At 40.1% G+C, this 17,357-nt stretch overlaps 1 protein-coding gene across 1 annotated transcript in view; it reads left to right on the top strand.

Moving 5' to 3' along the window:
- FARSB (phenylalanyl-tRNA synthetase subunit beta) overlaps window positions 1-17,357 on the top strand; it is a 73,897-nt gene that overhangs the window by 26,694 nt on the left and 29,846 nt on the right. The window contains exons 12-15 of the mRNA XM_070773016.1: window positions 128-335; window positions 825-905; window positions 3,577-3,669; window positions 8,629-8,746. Coding sequence (XP_070629117.1) covers window positions 128-335; window positions 825-905; window positions 3,577-3,669; window positions 8,629-8,746 — 500 coding nt within the window. The remainder of the gene's footprint in view (window positions 1-127; window positions 336-824; window positions 906-3,576; window positions 3,670-8,628; window positions 8,747-17,357) is intronic.

Here is a 17,357-nt window from a genome sequence, read left to right as displayed (position 1 = left end):
ATGTCGGGGGTCTTTTGGAATTCACAAAGACAGGTTACTGTTTCAGGTAGTAGCATAGTTTAAAACCAAATATAAACATGTTTTAAATAATCCAATGACATTTATGGTTCGTACGTTCCTCTTTCAGAGAAACTCCAGAAAATCTTGCCAAGCTTCTGACCAGGATGTGTTTAAAGTCAGAAGTCATAGGCGATGGGAATCAGATCGAGGTTGAAATCCCCCCGACCAGAGCTGACATTATCCACGCCTGTGATATCATAGAAGACGCAGCTATTGCTTACGGATATAACAACATTCAGATGACTCTCCCGAAAACGTACACCATAGCTAATCAAGTAAGATTGCACCCTTAAATAAACACTCCTTATTGTTAGAAACTGATTATTGAATGCCAGGATGGCTTGGAGAGAAACAGAGCCTAGGAATTAAGCAGTCTTGGACATGCTTTGCTCTGAGAGGCATTTGCTGTGGAGAGGATACAAAACAGATGCCCCATTGATTAGAGTACGTTAAAAACCTGTGATGACTGGCTCTTTGAAGAAAGACAGGTTTTGAGTTTGGAGGCCTCCTTGCATCTCTAAGTAGGAGGTTCATTTTCTGATCCTGGGCCTGAAGGCAGAATGGTGTGTGGGGGAGAGAGAGGGAGGGTTTTTACCTCAAAGGAGGGGTGTTGGGGTGGTGGGGAGGGGATGGTAAGGTAGTACAGTAATGATGGGACTAGAACATATTAGGGTGAAAGGGCAGTTCCTTTAAGTGACAAGTTTTCTATAATTTTTTTTTTAAGTGGGAAATTTTATTGAAGTGAAATGATTTCTTTCCCCCAGTTTCCCCTAAATAAACTCACAGAACTCCTGAGACAGGACATGGCAGCTGCCGGATTCACCGAAGCACTTACCTTTGCTCTGGTATGTTGTACATGTGTTTTCTGTCCTGCTGATGGTTTTCTTTAAATCTCCAGATTCCTTGTTCTGTGATGCTTTACATGAATTTATTAAGACTTAACAAAATTTCCAAGCTCTAGAAGAATAACCTTTGTTACTTAGAGATTGTATAATTTCTGATACAGAAATGAAGATTTCTTTATTTAGTCACAGAAAAGCGTGAAGGATTAAAAAAGTATCTGAAATGACAGACGACAGTGTATTTTAGAGTTTCATGTCATTGTTGAGGGCTCATGGTGAATTTCATAACCAGAGTTATTACATTAGAATTTTTAGGCTTGATTCAGTTGTGGTGTGCCCGCTGGATGCCGCCCTGGTTGAGGGCTTGTGGACTGTTCCACATTAAACTTGTTTCTTTGTCTTTGAACATGTTCGCAAACATTTGCTTTGAGTTGAAAAGCTGACATAAAAGGCCTGAATCAGGAAATGAATTTTATTACAAAATCAGACGGAAATCTCCTTGCCCCAGCAGATTGACCATTTGAAGGGAGGGAAATGTGTGTGCAATTTGTAGTTTCTTTTTCTCTTTTGCTGAGCTGTTCTGTGGTGCCCACAGTGTAGTTTTTGAGAATTCAAGTCCGTTTCAGCTTAGCGACGTAGGGTAAAAACCAAAACAACCAGGAAAGCTCCCCCCGACTCAATTCCAGCCCTAAATTCTCAGACGATTTGCAGAAGAAAAGTAGTGGGAGTCACGACCAGTACATGGAGGGTTGGTGCGGCGATGCGGCCTGTCTCATGTCATTTTATTGATCATTTGTAGTTCGTAGGATGTTCATGTTGGGAGGGACCTTCCAGACCTAGCCAGCTTAGTTGTTTCTCTGGCTTAGCAGGTCATTCATTGAACAATATTTATGGAACATCTGTTATATGCCAGGCGCTGTACTGGTGAGGGAGCCTGGGGCTGAGACAATAAGCACCCGGCAAAGCATACACAGAGAGCAGGAGAACTGTGACCAAAATCTGGCCTTTTCACTTCTAGAGGAGTGCTTTTTCCTTAGGTCGGACCATGAAGGAATGTTAGGTTTGAATACGGTGTTCATGTATGGACCATATATACATATGCCGTCAGGAACAGCAATGATTTCATGTAAAATGTACACACAAAAAATCGCATAAGGAAATGTTTTTTTTTTTTTTGAAGTGTCTTCTGTTTTTTTAAATTACAGTAAGTGGCACGGGAAGGGACTTTGTAAGTGCATAGCCCCACGCATCTCAGGGGAGCCCATGCTCTGCTTGCTGACCAGTACCTACACTGCCAAGAGAATGGGTCTGCTGTGAAGGGGTTTATGTCCGAGATTCCGTCTCTCAGGGCAGCCCTGTGAAGTCGGTGTTTCTGTCTCTCACAGCAGTTAATTGAGGTAACTTGTTCCACTCCATGCAGCCAGTTCGCTGTGCACCAGGGATTCCAGACCAGGTCTGTCTGCACCCCAGGCCTGTGACTGATGGACTCCCACTAGGAGTCCATTCAGCTGTCCAAGGTCATGTCAACACATTGTCACAGTTCAGGGTGGGAGAAGTTAGGTGCTAGAGAGTTTCAGTTTTGTAGTAACAGTTTTTCTATAGGAATGTCAACATTACAGATATTTATGGTTACAAACTTTATGAGCAGACCTAAACATCACTGAGCCTTGTATATCTAGTTTTGCATAAGAGTAACAAGCCTTCTTTTCATAAAACTCAGCCCTTGATTTCCCAAGCGTAAGTACCTCACATAGCATCATGGTTTTTGCTATATTTCCAAACCAGTAGTAATAATTTCTTTTACGTTAGCTCACTTTTAAAACTGAAAAGCTACTTTAACCTTATTATAAGAATAGTATTCATAAAAATTATGGGCTTCATTTACTCTATACATTTTTTTCTAGCACTTTAAAACATATAAATATTAACATTGATAAACATTTCATCCTGTATACCTACTACTACCCCTTCAGGATACCTGATTTAAATTTCTTCTTATCTCTGTCTTTTGTCATCCATCATCACAATAAAGTAGAAGTCACTTAGATACCTAGCTGGGTAGCTGTGTGTCTGTGGGCCCTTTTTCATTTATGCAGACAGTACTGGTTCTGTTTGAGAATTCTCTCAGTTCCACCCCCTGTTCTGCCACAAGTCAGTGTGGATTTTGCAGAGGTTACAACAGGAGTCAAAACAGAAAGCTGTATAAACACCAAGGAGGAGGAGAGAACTTCTTCCTGGAGTCATTAGGGATATTTTTATGGAAGAGATGTCTTTTAAGTAGAATCTTGGCGGGAGGTGGTAGCCACAAGTTGGGTGGGAAGGCATTTCAGGTAAAGGTATGGAAAAGTATAAACAGTTGAGGGAATGAGAAGGGAATTGTTGGAGATTGGACCGCTAAGGTCAATGTAGGAGGGCCCAAGTACAGGCTGTACCACCAACTCCATGTGAAAAATGTGCTTTAGCTCTGCACCATGGTTAGAACTCTGGTAAGAGAACTATTAATGTTGAATTGCATCTGCTGTGCACCTGAATGTAATTGATGTATGCTTATTCTTAGTTTACTGATTTATATAATCTGCATCGCCACGAGACCATTACAAGTTGTTACAGCATTACATACTTTAAGATTTAGTCATTGTGTTTCCATATTGATCTATTTTCATGTATTCCTTAGTGCTCCCAAGAAGATATTGCTGACAAACTGGGTATGGATATCTCTGCAACCAAGGCCGTCCACATAAGTAATCCTAAAACGGCTGAATTCCAGGTAAGGGTTTTAAGTAGATAAGAAAATGGGTAAAAACTGAGAGGCAGTACATGAGTTATGAAGTCTCGTCAGTTGTTTTATCTCAGGGGGCAGAATTTTAGAGCTTCTTTAGAATCTCTTCTTGGATAAGTTTATGTTGGGTTCTTATATACTTTGCTGACAAAACTTCTTAGGACATTTTATCATCTTTTCTTGATTAGCTGTATCAGATCAGATCAGATCAGTCGCTCCGTCGTGTCCGACTCTTTGCGACCCCATGAATCGCAGCACGCCAGGCCTCCCTGTCCATCACCAGCTCCCAGAGTTCACCCAGACTCATGTCCATCGAGTCAGTGATGCCATCCAGCCATCTCATCCTCTTCGTCCCCTTCTCCTCCTGCCCCCAATCCCTCCCAGCATCAGAGTCTTTTCCAATGAGTCAACTCTTCACATGAGGTGGCCAAAGTACTGGAGTTTCAGCTTTAGCATCATTCCTTCCAAAGAAATCCCAGGGCTAATCTCCTTCAGAATGGATTGGTTGGATCTCCTTGCAGTCCAAGGGACTCTCAAGAGTCTTCTCCAACACCACAGTTCAAAAGCATCAATTCTTCGGTGCTCAGCCTTCTTCACAGTCCAACTCACATCCATACATGACCACAGGAAAAACCATAGCCTTGACTAGCCGGACCTTTGTTGGCAAAGTAATGTCTCTGCTTTTGAATATGCTATCTAGGTTGGTCATAACTTTCCTTCCAAGGAGTAAGCGTCTTTTAATTTCATGGCCACAGTCACCATCTGTAGTGATTTTGGAGCCCAGAAAAATAAAGTCTGACACTGTTTCCACTGTTTCCCCATCTATTTCCCATGAAGTGGTGGGACCAGATGCCATGATCTTCGTTTTCTGAATGTTGAGCTTTAAGCCAACTTTTTCACTCTCCACTTTCACTTTCATCAAGAGGCTTTTGAGTTCCTCTTCACTTTCTGCCATAAGGGTGGTGTCATCTGCATATCTGAGGTTCTTGATATTTCTCCCGGCAATCTTGATTCCAGCTTGTGTTTCTTCCAGCCCAGCGTTTCTCATGATGTACTCTGCACATAAGTTAAATAAACAGGGTGACAATATACAGCCTTGACGAACTCCTTTTCCTATTTGGAACCAGTCTGTTGTTCCATGTCCAGTTCTAACTGTTGCTTCCTGACCTGCATACAAATTTCTCAAGAGGCAGGTCGGGTGTTCTGGTATTCCCATCTCTTTCAGAATTTTTCACAGTTTATTGTGATCCACACAGTCAAAGGCTTTGGCATATTCAATAAAGCAGAAATAGATGTTTTTCTGGAACTTTCTTGCTTTTTCCATGATCCCTTGCTTAGTGCTACCTAGCCTAGCCTTTCTTACCTCAACTTTCTATTTCACAATTGATTAAAAAAAAAAAAAAATTTCAGGTTTCACCTCTTTTCCACCCATTTATGAGTTAATCAACACCTGTTCCCAGAGCCTCCATTAAGTCTTTGGCTTTGAAATGAGTCATTACGCCAGTTCTAGACTCTGCTGACTGTGCCTTTCATTGTGATTGTCTAGTGTTTTGTCAGTTTCATGTCAAGGTTATGATACATATTTAAATGAGAGTGATACTCCCTTAGTAGTAAATGTTAAGTGATATACATTATAGATTAGTGCACAAACTATAAAAAGAGCATTTCAAAGTTATAATGTCTTATTAATAAGTTTGAGTAGTCTTATCTTTCATACTTTAATAAGCTCACTCTTTTTCTTATGTATGCATATCTGTGATTTGTTTGGGCTTCCCCCATGGCTCAGCAGTAAAAAATCCACCTGCCAATGCAGGAGACATGAGTTCGACCCCTGGGTTGGGAAGATCCCCTGGAGGAGAGCACAGCAACTCAGTCGTTTTCTTGCCTAGAGAATCCTGTGGACAGAGGAGCCTGGCAGACTACAGTCCATGCAGTTGCAAAAAGTCAGATACAACTGAAGCAACTGAGCATGCATGCATGGTTTGTTTAACTGAGGCTTTAGAGAAGATCGTGTCTATTAGATTCATTCTAGCATCAAAGGGAATCTTAGAATTGGAAGGAAATGCTTTTAAGAAAGTTAATTTCATCTGAATTCTGTGATTTGTTTCTTTGGATCTTGATTTTCACTTTTAAAAGTAGTAGCTGAATTAGTTCTTGACATTCTAAAAGTTCTAATAATGTTAAAATTAGGTTTTTTTTTAAGTTAGATTTAATCAATAGAAATACTTACAAGTAGAATAGGGAAGCCTGGTGCACTGCAGTCCATGGGGTCACAGAGAGTCTGACATGACTGAGCGACTGAAGAACAACCAAATGTGGCAGATTAGAGCTAAACTAAGTAACTAATTGGTAATAATATGCATCAAGGACTTGAATTCTGTCTCTGTATTCAATGTCAGAACTTTAAAGAATTCTTATGCTAGTTTAGAAGGATTGTAATAATGAGTTTATATATTTTGTTTTCTGAGGCCCACTGGCTTTTCTAAGATGTCGTAGGTGTTCTTTTTAATAAGAGGTACTCAAATTCATTTGGATAGAATGGAACAGGTGTTGATTCACTCATTATAAATGGGTGGAAATTTTTCAGTAAATCTTAATGGATTTTTGAGTTTTTTTCCAAGTGTTTCTTTTTTTTTTTCCTTCTAGGTTCACTTATCAAGCTTGATAGATATCTTACAGTGTGATAATGTTAGGTTCTTTAGGATTTACATCCTGCCCATTTTATATAAGTGGAAAGAAAATAAATCAGAAGCACATTAAATGTCACTGTAAATAGCTGTACTTTAGCACGCATAACAATCAATATTTCTGCATTAAATACATGAGAGATGAGAGTCTGTGTTTTAGATTGGGCAAATTCTGTATTTTACCCTCGCTTTATGAATAGCTATGTCCTACCATTACTAATGTGGCTAACTAGTTTATATTTATTTATGGTTAAAATAAATGCACATTGTTCATGGTCTTCTATCAGTTTATTGTCTACGCTTATTCTTTCTTTTGCTCAATTCTTAACTTTGGGCTATTTTTTGGTAGTAGATACATTAGAAAATGGATGAAATAACAGAAGTGTTATTTACTGAAGTATGTGAAATTTAACTATAATTGTAGAGACAATTACAGAATATTACCATATCCCCTTAAATTAACAATAGTGTTCCTAATATCCTTAAGTATCTAATTATTGTTCAAATTTTCTCAAGGTTCTTTTACTTTTTTAAATTTTTAATTTTTTAATTAAAAGATAATTGCTTTACAGAATTTTGTTGTTTTCTGTCAAACCTCCACATGAGGTTTGACATATGTCCCCTCCCTCTCATTTTAATTGTTTGATTTGGGATTCAAATGAAGTTCATACTTCAATGTGATGTAGATTGATGTGCTTCTTAGTCTCTCCTAATCCACAGGTTGTCCCTCCATCCATTCATCTCTTCCTCTGTCCCCGTTTCACTTTGTGGAAGAAACTGGATCACTTACCCTGTGGAGTTCTCACATTTAGGGTTTTGCTGACTATATTCTGGTGGTCCCCTATAGTTTCAGTAAATTAGAATTAGATATAGGAGCTTGATCTGATTCCAGTTTTATTTTTTGTATTGCTGTGAGTTTTGAAGTAAATAAATCTTATCTATAGAATAAAATGAATAAAAAAATTCTAAGAGAAGTTATCTGCAAAAGTAGCTTGTTTCGATTCCAATAAGTTAAACTTGTTTTTAACATTGTGGTTTTGTTCTCTGAACAGTTTGGGCACTTTTCTCTGTGGTTGGGAAAGTGCCCCATATTTTAGGAAGCACAAAGTTGAAGGTTGATAGCAGCTTGCTGGTGGAAGGACTATGGTAGGAAGGGTGTCCTCTTCTTTGCTCAGCACAGTCTAGCGGGTCCTTTTAAGGGCTTACTGTTACTTGTGTGGGATCTAGGAGGGGCTGCTGTTTTAGCCAGAATGGGCAGGGCAAGCCCATGTAGAACCATGTAGACCTTTGAGCAGAGATCTGAAGGAAATAAGATAGCTACATACGATCTGTAGGAAGAACGTGTGAGTCAGAAGAAAGAGCCAGTGTGGAGGTTGGGATGGGGTGTGGAGCAAATGTGCCTGGAACACGTGCAGTAAGCCAGGGGCAGCTGAGGGTATTGGGGCTGGAGAGGGAGCTGGGGCCAGATTCACATAAAGCCCCACATAGGGCATGGCTTTTATTCAAAATCTGATAGAAGCCTGTTGGAGGTTTTTGAGCAGAAGAGTTCCATGGTCTGATTCAGGTCTTAAAGGATCACTCTGTGGGGAGAATAATAGATCATAATAAAGTGGTAAGTAGAAGCAGAGAAATCAGCTTCAGAAGCTCAGGCAGAGCTTAGACAGAAGGTAATGGTGTTGGAGGCTGACTGCAGATGTAACACCACCACTCATAAAACCCTTCTGGTAACATGATGTGTTGGAAACTAATATCTCATACAGCTTAGAAGGAGAAATTTATTTCACAGACAAAAGCAGGGAAGTTTTTCCTTTAAAAAAAAAAAAGAATTAGGATGAGTGTTTGTATTTCTTCATTAAGAATGAAATAACTATGCACGTTTTCCTGTTTGTTTTGGCTACTAAGCTGAAAACTGTGGTCATATGCCCATGGCAGCTTCATAGTTTTTTTATAGTGCCTACGTATTTGTGTCCTGTTTTCCTCATTGTCCAGGTATTTTTTATTGCATTTACATTTTCCTGGTCCTAGTTTTTAAAAATTTGGTTTAATTCATATTTAATCTATATAAAATATTTGTATTTCTTGTAATCTACTTCAATTACTTTGTGAAATAAAGCAGAACATGAAGTCCTGAAATTAAAACTTAAAAATGACTGGGATATTTAGGCAGTGCATTTTCCAAGTCTTCCTGTGAGACCACAAAGTCTTGAAATAAGCATTTAATTCCTATTTGGTCAGTGCAATTTCACGTCTTTTCCTGCAGGTGGCACGCACGACCCTTCTTCCTGGCCTCCTCAAGACCCTAGCTGCCAATCGGAAGATGCCACTTCCTCTGAAGCTGTTTGAAATTTCTGACATTGTAATAAAAGATTCTAGCAGAGGTAAGAATGAGTCACCTTTGATTTGTATATTTAAAGCATTTTTTTATTATGAAAATTTCAACTGTATATAAAAGTAGCGAAAATAATGTAATTACTCCTGTGATTCCAGCACCCAGCTTCAACAGTTATCAACACACATGAGGCCAGGCTTCCTTCATGTCTACTCCAACCCACTGCCCCTTATTTGAGTAGTGTAAATCCTGGACATCATATCATGTCAGCAAGAAACACTTCAGTTTCTGTTTCTGATAGATAAGGAATATCGCTGGTTTGCCTTTTTTTTTTTTTAATAACCCAACACCATTGTTATATTATATCATTAATTATCTAGCTAGTGTTTGAATTTTTCCAGTTGTTTCATAAATTTAATTTTCATTACTGATTTGTGTGAATCAATCCAAGCAAGGGCCAGCTACTTGACTGTAGTATCTCTTATTTTTAATAGAAAACAAATTTTAACTGAGTTTAATAATATTTATGAAGAGCCCTATTAAAACCTCAACCTGAAAAGCACTGCGGAGCACTTCTTTTTTCTTTATGTTGTGATTTATATGTGTATCATTTTGACATACTTTATATCTTACCATTCTGGTTCAGCAGTGATTGTTCCTATCACTGTTGTCCAGTGATTATAAATCTGTTTTACCAGTTTTTGCTTCTTTTGAGTATGGTCTGAACTTGTTAGTACAGCAGGTTGCTTCATCTAGTATTTGGAATATAGTGGTTATTTAATAAATATATTAAGTGTGTAGTAAGTACTTAAACCCGATTGCCCAGAAAGCCAGTCTCACTCAGCCTTCTCCATATCTTCAACTTTATATAACTTTGACTTGACTGTTTGGAGCCGCGTATATGGTATCTCTTGGTGAGCAGTGCCCTCAAAGGACTAAATTACTGGCAGTGTTTCTTTTGAGTCCCTGGATTTAACCATTGAAGTCCCAGCAGTATTTATTTTACTGCAGACTTTGCAAAATTCAGTGTGTTCCTCTGAATCAGTTCACAAAAGAAGAGGCCTTTTCCTCAGTTTCTCCTGAAGAGGACAATATGGCGTCATTGTGATACCAGAAAGTAGTCAAGAACCACTGACTGTAAGCCGGCCTGTGTTAGAGGTACAGCCAACATGACTGTCTGTGGTGGACTGTCCACCGCAAACCTTCCAGCCAAAGCCTGGATTCCGTCTGCTCCCCAGTATGTAGCCTGTCTTCAGTTAACAGTGTCACCGTGCATTTGTATGGTGCTTTTTGCTTTTCAAAAAAAAAAGTATTTTTAAAATACTTTTTCTTTTTTGATTGTTAAAACATCTCTGAGGCAAATGGGACAAAATATTGTCCCCATTTAATATGCTGGAAAATGAAGACAAAAAACTGGTAATTTGTTCAGAGTCGCTTAAAATGAGGAACTTAGGGCTCGGGCCAGGATTTTGATCTTAGTGCTCATATCCTTAGAGAATAAAAGTTCACTGTCATATCAGTCCCTGTAGAATGTTCCTTGGGTGATAAATCTGCTGTAACAGAAAAGACATCTTCAGTGCCAGCTGCAAATAGTTTTGAGGGTTCTTACTGCCTCTAACTATCCTTTGGTGTAGATAACTGAGAATTTATTATTATCCCAATGTCAGTTTTTTCTGGTAACTTTGACTTGTTATCTCTCATACTAGTTCTTGGAGTTGTATGTTGTTTTCATCCTTGACGATCCATTCATATTTCTAAATATAGGGTAGGTTAATTACTTGAGATTTCCTCAAAAGTTCTGTAATACTATTTCAGCACCAGGCCTCTTCCCTAGTAGCAGAGGCTCCTTGCAGGGCTCCCTGCTCTCAGGCAGGCAACTGGAGCCTGGATGGTGTGAGTGAGAGGTGAGCTGTGGTCCCCATAGTTGCCATGGGAAGGCTTTGCCATAGGCGTGGAGCATTGCACTCTACTGCAGTGCTGGCTAGGGGTGCCTTTGCTGGGTTTCTTTCTCTCTGTGTTTCTTGGGAAGGCCCCAAGGCCCATGTGTGGAGGTTGAAAGAGACCTGTTCTTAAATATGAGTGCCAAAGGCCATCATTGAACCAATGGCCCTGGTGATGATTCAAAAACCCCATCCATATATGTACTTTTTAACTTGAAGATTTGTATTTCTGCTGCACTTTTGTTTGCTCAGAAAGAGTAGCTCTTCTCTCTGCAGCAGACCTCTTTTATAACTGTGTTTAGCTGTGACCATTCTGCTCTGTTTGCACATCAATCCATTTTTTAACTGCTACTACTTTGGTCTGCTGTCTTGCACCATTATGGTTTATTCTTTTTCCTTAAAATTTTCTGTCATCCCAATGGCATTCGAGGAATAAAGAAGAGGTAAATGTGCTCAGTAAGTCTACCATCTTGAAAATATAGATTTGCTTTCATTTATGTGGAATGTGTTTCCTGTTTAGGTAGGCCTGGATTCTGTTTCATAGCAGAAGAAGCGTTTCTGGTGGATTAGTCTCACTGTGGACCTGTGGCCTCCCTGCCTGTTGTCTGCTGTGCAGAGAGGACTCTGCAGTAGAGGCAGCCGGGCTCCGCAGGTCCGCCAGGGACTCTGCAGCCAGAGCGCCCGCATTTGAGCCCTGGTTCTGCCGTTTGTTGTTGTTCTGTCGCTAAGTCGTGTCCGACTCCCTATAACCCCACAGACTGCAGCACTCTAGGCTTCCCTGTCCTTCGCTATTTCCCAGAGCTTGCTCAAACTCATGTCCATTGAGTCAGTGATGCCATCCAACCAGTCTCATTCTCTCTCGCCTCTTACCAGCTGCTTAACTTTAGACAATTTAATTCTTCAGTGCCTCAGTTTCCTTATCTGTACAGTGAGAACAACAATAGAACTTTTTTCATGAGATTTGTTGTAAAAGTTAAGCCACATAGAAAGTTGCAGCCACATAATAAGCACTGTTTAGTGTGTGCTCTGTCAGGGTATTAGCAGTCCCTAACTCCAGTACTCTTGCCTGGAAAATCCCATGGATGGAGGAGCCTGGTAGGCTGAAGTCCATGGGGTTGCTAAGAGTCGGACACGACTGGGCGACTTCACTTTCATGCATTGGAGGAGGAAACGGCAACCCACTCCAGTGTTCTTGCCTGGAGAATCCCAGGGACGGGGGAGCCTGGTGGGCTGCTGTCTATGGGGTCGCAGAGAGTCAGACATGACTGAAGCGACTTAGCAGCAGCAGCAGCAGCAGCAAGGCCAGATACCTAGCATCTTGAGGTCTCTGGAAATTTTGAGAATGAATTAAAAATTGGCCAGTCATTAAAGGGTTAATATCACCTAGTGCTAAGAAAAGTGGGACTCATTTTTATCCTAACTTTTGACTTAACTGGTTTTTCTTCTATTATGCACAATTTTTTTTTTTTTTTTTTTTATGGAAAAGAAAACCCAAACATACTATGGGAATTTACTTAAGAAGGTTGTTTTTTGAGCAATTTATCACCCACTTCTTTTCAATGAATTAGGGGTGTTTTTACCATCTCTCAAACCAGGAATCCTCTCTTTTGGATTTACATTAGCCATTTTCTCCTAAATAATGAAACAATTTTGAAGGAAAAAATCTAGATCATCAAAGGTGAAATGATAGAGCAGTCTTCCAGTTAACTGTAAAAACGTCCCAGATTTTCACTGGTGAGGGCAGTACTCAAACTATTGGTTGAAAAAGGGTGAAGGTGTGTGGGAAGAGTGGTCAAGACATTCTCGTTGGTTGTACTGCTGCTGCCGCTGCTGCTGCTGCTGCTAAGTCGCCTCAGTCATGTCTGACCCTGTGCAACCCCATAGAAGGCAGCCCACCAGGCTTCCCTGTCCCTGGGATTCTCCAGGCAAGAACACTGGAGTGGGTTGCCATTTCCTTCTCCAATGCATGAAAGCGAAAAGTGATAGTGAAGTCGCTCAGTCGTGTCTGACCCTTCGCGACCCCATGGACTGCAGCCCACCAGGCTCCTCCGTCCATGGGAGTCTCCAGGCAAGAGTCCTGGAGTGGGGTGCCACTGCCTTCTCTGCTAGAATGTATTTTTAAAGTTCCTTTTCTTCGCCAGGGACCTGCTTGGAATGAGAGAAAGGTTGCCAGCCTTGAGACAGACCAGTGAACAGTTTTTACAGGTGGTGTTACGAGGGAGTATGTAAGACACCCTGATCACACAGAGAAGGGAGTGACAACTGCCACTAATTGTTTTTGTGACGTTAGGGAAAACCCAGCACTCTCAGCGTCCCTTCAGTTTTGTGTAGCCAAGCATATCTTCCAAGATGGAAATGGAAAGGGAATCTGTACTGGATTCAGTATGACTCCCGAAAATTCTGTCTGACCTGCATTCCTGTAAGAGTGGATGAAAGTCCCTCAGCCCCTATTTGACCTCATCAGACAGTTTCGTATGCTACTGTGGACTTTTTCACTGGTCATGACATGGGGCTGGCAGCCTGCCCAGTGAGAGACTTGGGTACCCTCCTCTAGTGTGAGGGTTTCAACTCTGAGTCAGACACACTCCTGTTCTTTGAGGCTGAGCTGGTCACTGCGTTTGTTGAATCATAAGATCTGAAATTGCTGCAACATTTAAAAAAAAATTAGTCCTGACTCGAGGGACTAAGCTGATATATCCTTTTTATTGGGCAGAGTGATGTGTGTCTCTGAAACGAGAAGTTAAACGCAGATTCTGCTGTGGGGTAAATTTTCAACTTTATTATAACAACGAAGTCCAGTAGAGGCTGAACTGAAGCCATCAGATCAGACTGCCGTATGACCAACTGATCTTTTTCAGTTGTTACATTTGTCTTTTCAGTGTGGAAGAGAAACTGCAAACAAAATAGTAAAAGATTACTTCAGAGGAGCAGTTGTGGAGTGGGATTGCTAACCTTTGCGGCCACAAATGCAAATATATTTTGCCAAGTCCCACACTCTGGCTTTTTACTTAGTGCAGATTGAATTCTGCCTGTCACGGTTTATTCCACAGTGGTCCTTGAAGCTGCCAGGATGCCTCGAAGCTCACAATAATGGCAGGAGAACAAGCATCATAGGGTTGAGTCTAGGTTTAAAAGGAATGATAGAAGGAAGACTTAGTTTGGCTTTGTAGAGCAACTATATAGGGTGATTTACATTTGGCATGGTATGGACTCCCTGGTGGTCCAGTGGCTAAGACTCCATGCCCCCAATGCAGGGGGCCTGGGTTTGATCCCTAGTCGGGGAACTAGATCCCATGTGCTGCAACTAAAGCGTTCATATTGCTGCACCTAAGACCTGGCACAGCCAAATCAATAAATACATTAAAATATTTTTTAAAGGGAACATTTATATTTAAATAAATACATTTAGCGTAATGCAATCATCCAGCTGTCTGTTGACATATATTGGTGATAATCATATTGTGTCTTAAAGAATTTTTGCTGTGTGCTTAGTCACTCAGTCTTGCCCAAATCTTTGTGACCCCATGGACTGTAGCCCGCAAGGCTCCTCTGTCCATGGGGATTTTCCAGGCAGGAATACTGGAGTGGATAGCCTTGCCCTCCTCCAGGGGATCTTCCCAACCCAGGTATCGAAGCCAGGTCTCCCGTACTATAGACATATTCTTTACTGTCTGAGCCACTAGGGAAGAATTTGGGTTTCTAATATTTATTCTAGTAGGAGAAATGGGTTAAAGGCCCTTGACCTGAGGAAGGGTCCAGTTACCTCACTGGCCTCAGCAAGGACACTTGCTCCAAACCTTCACTTCTTGCTCAGACCATTCCTGCAGAGCATTGCTTCAGTTGTGGTAGGGCTGCATTTCTTCTGCCCTGCCAGATCGCTGCTTCAATAGTTCCTAAACCTCATTCTCCCTGCAGCTTTTCTAAATCAGAGAATGCTCTACTTCTTACCCTGCTTAGTTTGGATGTGGAAATCCAGAATTTTGTTTTTAAACTTTGGAAGGTAATTTTTTTTTTATCTTTAACATATTTAAGCTTCTTGTCTGTGCTGCTCCCTGCACCACCATGGCTCCTGGAACATAGCTGATTCACTGTTCTTCTGTGATTTGGTTCGTTCCTTCTGTTTGCTGTTGGTTTGCACCTTTTATGTATCTGTTCTATATTGTAACCTACTAAAATAAAGGGGCCCAATCTTTGTAGTTTTTTGTATAATTCTTTGCTTGATAAAAAGCTCAATGAAAGCATTTTCATTATGAGCTTGTAAAATACTTCAGCTCTGAGAAATTTCCATTAATTCTGCAGCCATTGAATATTAGGAGATTATCTAGCGTCCACATGTGGAATGTGGCTCTCTGAAGAGAGCTTATGTCATCAGTCTGGATTAATTTAATTTACTACTTTATATTTTTGGCATGTAGAATTTCCAATTAATAATTCAAAAAGTATGGGTGTAGGGAACATTGACCTTAACAATATTTGAAGTAGCATCATTCACATGTGTGATGGCATCTTAACTGTGTAAATAACATCATTTTTAATATAGAAAGTTATTTTAGTACATTTGGCTCAACATAGTTAAGATCTTCTAACGTGACTATAATGTGCTCTGTCATGCGTTGAATATTGTATTTTTTTAATAGATAAAAATCCATTCCAGGTTCATGTTAACAAAATAAAAGCCAACCCACAAGGATGTAGCTTTTTCCTTCATGCATTGAGAAGGTCATAGTTTTTTTCCTCACATTTGTTTCTTGGCCTTCAGCATTATTTGAAAAAGATAAGTCTCTACTTCAGTGCTGTAATATAGAAGTGCTTTAAGGAAAATTGTTCTTAGGTTTTATTATGTTTGTTTTTAAAATTGAAAATGTATTTGTAATATCTTTAAGAACTTTCCCAAATCCATATTTTTAAGAGTAATTCTATTTTCACATTAAAAAATAAAACCACATATCCACCTTTTCCCAAATCCTACTCCTTTAATTAGTTGCCAGACATTCTATGCATATTTAACTGTGTGTTTTACCTTTCTGTATGTAGCCGCAGATCCAGGTACTTTTTAGTGTTCATACAAATAGAATTATGCTTTTTCTGCCTTGTTCTGTACTTTTGCCCTTTGAATGCATTCTGTCTACCTCATTGCTTATTGTTGTGTGTGTGTGTGTGTTTTCTTTATTTTTTGACTTCGGCATGTGGGATCTTAATTCTCCGACCAGAGATTGAACTCGTGCCCCCCCTGCATTAGAAGGTGGAGTCTTAACCACTGGACCAATAGGGAAGTCCCCCCCGACCCCCGCCCGCCCCGCCACCTCATTCTTTTTAATTGTTGCATAGCATTCCATTGTGTGGATATACTGTAATTTACTCAGTAAATTTACTCAGACTATTTACTCAGACTATTATGATGACTTTAGATTGTTACCAGGGTTTTGCTAAAATACATCTATTGTAATGAGCACCCTAGTACCCTTATACAAATGCATATTTTTTGAAGTTGGTCAGTCCATAGGTTTGCGCATTAAATGTTTGCTACCTTGTCAAATTCTCTACTACAAAGGGTTTTTTTTAAACACAAATTTGCAGTCCTATCAAAAGTGCTTAAAAGTTCCTGTTCTTCCACATTAGATCTAATTTTTAACGGTGTATGTCTTAACGAGATTCTTGTAGCTTTTGTGAATCATTGGGCCTACTCTGAATTTCTTCTGAAGGTAAGTAAAATTTGCAATATAAGCTATCACCTCATGGGTACCACCAATATTAAAGAAATTTGTTGGATGGAATAAACTAAAGATGAGGATGATTTGTTTTATGTTCTGAGCTTGGCCAGACAGTTATACCCAAGCTCAGTATCAGCCACCAGTTGTCCTGGGAGCTTTGTTGGTTTCCCAGTAGGCTTTCTCCTAGTATCTTCACTTGGGCTTCTCTGTGAATGTGAGAAGAGAGATGGAAAGATGGACCTGGAGACTCTGTCCTTTTCCATTCTGTGCCATTTATGATAACCTAACACCCCTAATTTGTTTTTAATCATTCATCCTGTGGTGAAAGAGAGTCTACACTAAGCAGAAGCCTGTTCTAAAAATTTGAATTGAATGCAATAGTCACTTACTAAGGGACTTTGTGTATCACTTTTTCCCCTTTTTTCTTCCTTTATAAAATCATTTGGCATGTTCTTGCAGCTTCCAGAGTTGTAGCAGCTACCCCTCCTCTTGGTGGTTTAGATCAGCCTCTCCAGGCAGTACTTTGAAGTCTGTGAAAGACACTGGTAATTTAGGCTGACATACTTGGCAGGCCCATTTAAAAAGCAGAATTGTTTGATGGCATGACACAAGAGGTCTGTTAACTGAGTTATAAAGAACTGAGCATTTCCAACAAACCCTAGTTTTGGCATGAAATTTAAATAGTTCTTATTTTGTGGCATGCAATCAGTGAACTTCCTGTGATGTAATATTGTCCCTCAGTGCAAAATCCTAGGAAGTGGAAATTTTACTAAACCTAGCAGTTTCTCCAAGACATTTCTGGGTGGAAGTGAGTATGTGGTTATTTTCCCTTTCAATTCAGTCCAGCTAATTCAGAGGAAGTATTTTAGCAGGATGTGATGAAGCAGGTCTAGAAGGACTGGTAGCATTTGGAAGAGATGTGAAAAAATAGCCCATCAGTGGTGGGGGCTGCGAGAGGGCACCTTTTCAATGCATTTAATCTAGTTCTTATGGTGGGTTTAGTATAAAG

This window comes from Bos indicus, chromosome 2 (assembly GCF_029378745.1).
Source record: "Bos indicus isolate NIAB-ARS_2022 breed Sahiwal x Tharparkar chromosome 2, NIAB-ARS_B.indTharparkar_mat_pri_1.0, whole genome shotgun sequence".
NCBI classification, from domain to species: Eukaryota; Metazoa; Chordata; class Mammalia; order Artiodactyla; family Bovidae; genus Bos; species Bos indicus.
The sequence above is the reverse complement of the archived record's forward strand: the minus strand, read 5'-3'. Positions and strand labels throughout refer to the sequence as shown.